At 33.7% G+C, this 4,266-nt stretch overlaps 1 protein-coding gene across 1 annotated transcript; it reads left to right on the top strand.

Moving 5' to 3' along the window:
- The first annotated feature begins 1,073 nt into the window (after positions 1-1,073).
- On the top strand, positions 1,074-3,684 carry LOC105570409. The gene is made up of 2 exons (XM_012027581.1): positions 1,074-2,606; positions 2,693-3,684. Exons 1-2 carry the CDS (start codon positions 1,074-1,076, stop codon positions 2,738-2,740), a joined length of 1,581 nt encoding a protein of 526 aa, XP_011882971.1. The 3' UTR covers positions 2,741-3,684.
- Positions 3,685-4,266: the final 582 nt, after the last annotated feature.

The following is a 4,266-nucleotide window of genomic DNA, read 5'->3' as shown; positions in this document are numbered from 1 at the left end:
TTTCACGTGACCTTCAAGTTACTTGACGGTAAAATCACGTTGAACATACAAATTCTTATCCGACGCATAATTATAAAAATCGTTGATTTATAAATATGCGTCTTATTAATAATTAAATTACAATAACGTTGACTTATGCTTTCTTCCAAGATCGACAACGTTCGTCAACGGTCAAATCACGTTCAAAGCACAAACTAAATAAGCTAGATTATATTAGGAAAACAGTTAGACCAGAGAGATCATTTGCGGAGGCAGTTAAAGAAGGTGAGAGAAAGCGCGAGATCCCATATAAACAAACAGATAATAACGCGAATGATAAGGAAAAGTTCACAAGAGAAAATATTGATTCGAGACAGTTCACCCCACAATTACAAGCTAGACTAGATAAACTCGAAAACAGTATTGAAATAATATTTAACAGAATAGAGACTCTTATGAATCTAATAGTGAAACTCATTGACAAAAACGACTAATTATGAACAATATAGCAAACAACTCTAAATATAAAGTTATAGTGGCTAATGTAAACTCTATAATAAGTAACTATAAAAGATATTCCGAATTGTAGTAACTATAAAATAAGTAACTATAAAAGAATTCAAATACTGAATTTTATAAAACATCACAAGCCTGACATAATGCTCATAAATGAAACAAAACTAAATAAGAGACACACATTTTTTCTCGAGAACTATAAAGTTATTAGGGTAGATAGAGAGGGCAATAAGGGGGGAGGAGGTACAGCAGTGATTATTAAGAATGATATCAAATACTCACAAATTTATTTGAATAACAACAACAGGATTATCGAAAATACAGTAATCAATATCAAACTCAGAAATGGCAACCTCGTAGTAGTTTCCTTATATGCAAAAAAGGGCAAACAGAGTGACTTTGGATCGGAATTGACTCGTCTTTTCTCTTCTCTTTCATTAGAAAACTCATCCAACTTCTACTTGGTGGCAGGCGATTTTAATGCGAAACACACAGATTGGGCAAATACAGACTGTAACGAAAGAGGAATTAGTTTACGAAATTGGCTGAATGATAACGATATCTTATACAAGGTAAAAATGTACAATACGGACTCACCTTCATATCCAAGGGGGGGGTCTTATATAGATTTAGTTTTAGCCGATACTAGGTTAGACCTTCAAACAAATAGAGCAGGAAGCTTGAATACACTGGCTATAGACAGTGACCACCGGGCAATCTCCTTTCAGGTCTCTTTTCTTAGCGATGAATTGGAATTTAACTCTGAAATAAAACAAAACCTAAACTATAACAAAGCTGATTGGGACAAGTTCCAAGAATTACTCTCGTTGGACAAATTAGTTATACCTAATAATAGAAATCTAAGTATCAAAGAAATAGATGAATACATAATGGAGCTAGAAACAAGCATAAAAAGTGCAATGAATGCATCAATACCCCAAGTCAAAAACACGAATTCTGTTGATAAATACATGAACTCAAAAATTAAAAAGTTACAAAAACAGAAAAATTTCATTGTCTCTCTAATTCATCGTTGGGAAAGGAAATTTAGGCCCATAAACACGGAAATCAAACTTCTAAAATCTTTACTTAAGGACCTAAAGATAGAACTTAGACATGAAATAACCGCTTCCATGAACTTTTACTGGGAAAAGAGAGTGGGAAACATCACACATTCGGATCCTAAAAAACTATTCCCAGAAATCAATAGGATGTTCCGTCATAAGAACCAGCTAGAAATTCCCTGTCTTCGGATACCTGAAAAAGAAAAACAATTATTAGAACTGGCGAACATCAACATAAAGAAATTGTCAAGAGACTCTAATAACAGCTATCTAATTCAAGATGCAGAACAGAAGCTAGATATCCTGGGCTCACATTTTGCCACAATCAACAATCAAAATGATAATTTAGGTAAACCCAGGCTAAACGAAATCATCCTAAAAGAAACCGGCTTGTTAAGAGATGAAATGGAGTCAGATAATATAAACAATCACACCTTTTGCTCATTCAATGATGATAATATAGCTGAAGGGCCCTCAGTCCAAACACCCTGTTCATTATCTCATTACTTCACAAATTCAACTATAGTATCAAAGAAATTCAAATATCTTAACAATAAAAAATCTTCAGGTTTAGATAATATTCCTAACATTGCCTTAAAGCACATTCCACCAAAAATAATATATTTGTATACAATCCTGTTTAATAACATGATCAATCACTCATACTTCCCTCAAAGATGGAAAGAAGCTAAAGTTCTTGCAATTCCAAAAAAAGATAAAGATAAAGAGTTACTAGGAAGCTATAGGCCCATCAGTTTACTCCCAAATATAGGTAAAATATATGAAATGATCATAAATGATATTATCACTTCGTTTTGTACCAAAAATAACTTACTCCCAGAAAACCAATTTGGCTTCCGAGCCCGTCACTCCACCATTCATGCAATTAACAAGTTGGTTTCCGATGTTAATTGGGCCTTGAATAACGACGATTGCCTTGGGGCCTGTATGGTAGATCTAGAAAAAGCTTTCGATACAGTCTGGCACGAAGGTCTAATCTTCAGATTGATAAAGAGAAAAGTCCCTGTAGTACTAATTAAACTCATCTGGAACATGATAAAAAATAGATCGTTTGTGCTCACCCATTTTAACCTGAATTCCAAAAAAAAATACACACTACAAAATGGGCTTCAGCAGGGTACAATAAACTCACCTTTGTTGTTCAACTTATATACAGCTGAACTCCTCCGTCTTTATGGCCCTAGCAACACAAAATGTACATTACTTGCGTACGCCGACGACTTGATTGTCTACTTCGCGAACAGGAAACCTGAAACAATAAAGCATACGCTACAAGCAGCAATTGATAAGATCTTCGATTACTATAGTACCTGGAAACTCAGAGTTAATGTAAATAAATGTGAGACTATCCTATTTAGGCCCTCTATAAAGAAAGCTAAGTACCCTATTACTAAGCAATACAAAAAATTCAATTTGATTTCCACTAATTATGATAATAAACAAATCTGTCATAAAAATGTAGTCAAATACCTAGGAATTCACCTCGATGAAAGACTCCTATTTGATAAACATGTGGATACACAGCTCACGAAAGCCAAAAAAACCTTCATAGGTCTAGGTAGACTTTTCTATTCAAAGATCTTGAACAGTAAAGTAAAAATTATTTGCTTCCAAACGCTTATACGCCCCATAATAACATACGGCTGCCAAATATGGTACAATATAAGCGCGTCACAAATGGAACAAATCAGAGTCTTCGAAAGAAAATGTTTGAGGGCATGCCTCGGTAAATATAGATCCAGCGAAACTAATTATCAAAAATATCTAAAAAATAAAATAATATATAATCTAGCAAATGTGCATAGAATAGATAACTTTATCATAAAAATAATTAGAAACTACTTTGCCGATACCTCGAAGATCTCAGAGAATAGTTTAATTTTCCCAATTCCTTATGCGGACGAAATGTATATAAGAAATACCCTAGAAACAGGATTCGTGCCTCCTGAGGCTTTCCCTTTTCTAGATAGTCAAGGTTTCATTCAAGACAAAAGGATGGTTCCAATAATATATCATATTCCTAGACGTAAGAACAAAAAAATTATTACTTTTCCCCCTAATATTGATAGCGGCGATATAAATACAAAACTAACATATAACTTAGATATTCCAGATAAGGATATAAAGGATAAATACTTACTGTCAAACCAGGAAAAATACTGGTGGCGATGTGATAATAAATAAGTCTGAGCCTCCCCCTCTATTTCTTTGCGTTGTTTTTTTTTGTTTTCTTCTTATGTATAGTTTATTTTTGTTATACTTTAAAGCTTAAAGTCCAAATATGTAATAGCGTTTTTTGACTGGACCATTTTTTTCCGCTTATCCTAATAATTCAATATAATATATCCCTCATATTATAAGCCCGATGCGACAAACAAGGCTAATCCGTTTTTATCACTTAGAAAATTGTATAACCAACCGTCTTGCGAGTGTCCCCAGGGACCGTCGAGTACAATATTATGTTTCTTTATACGGCGAATTCTGTTTATTGTATTGTCTTTAATCCGATAATTTGTATTGGTCTATTGTAATAAACAACTTTCGAAAAAAAAAAAAAACGTTCAAAGCACAAGTTCTCGTCCGATCACTTCAGTTAAGCAACGTTGAGCGCGGTTAGTACTTAAATGGGTGACCGTTTGGGAACACCGTGTACTGTTGGCAATTTCTTTTTTTTTAAATTCACTCA

This window comes from Vollenhovia emeryi, unplaced genomic scaffold, assembly GCF_000949405.1.
Source record: "Vollenhovia emeryi isolate VEMERY1.0 unplaced genomic scaffold, V.emery_V1.0 DF942041.1, whole genome shotgun sequence".
NCBI lineage: Eukaryota > Metazoa > Arthropoda > Insecta > Hymenoptera > Formicidae > Vollenhovia > Vollenhovia emeryi.
The sequence above is the reverse complement of the archived record's forward strand: the minus strand, read 5'-3'. Positions and strand labels throughout refer to the sequence as shown.

Bases quoted from the DNA above. Each gene is read 5' to 3' on its own strand.
- LOC105570409 (XM_012027581.1), top strand. From the start codon at position 1,074: ATGTACAATACGGACTCACCTTCATATCCAAGGGGGGGGTCTTATATA. The intron at 2,607-2,692 runs TGGAACATGATA...AAATGGGCTTCA, and splicing joins TAGTACTAATTAAACTCATC to GCAGGGTACAATAAACTCAC.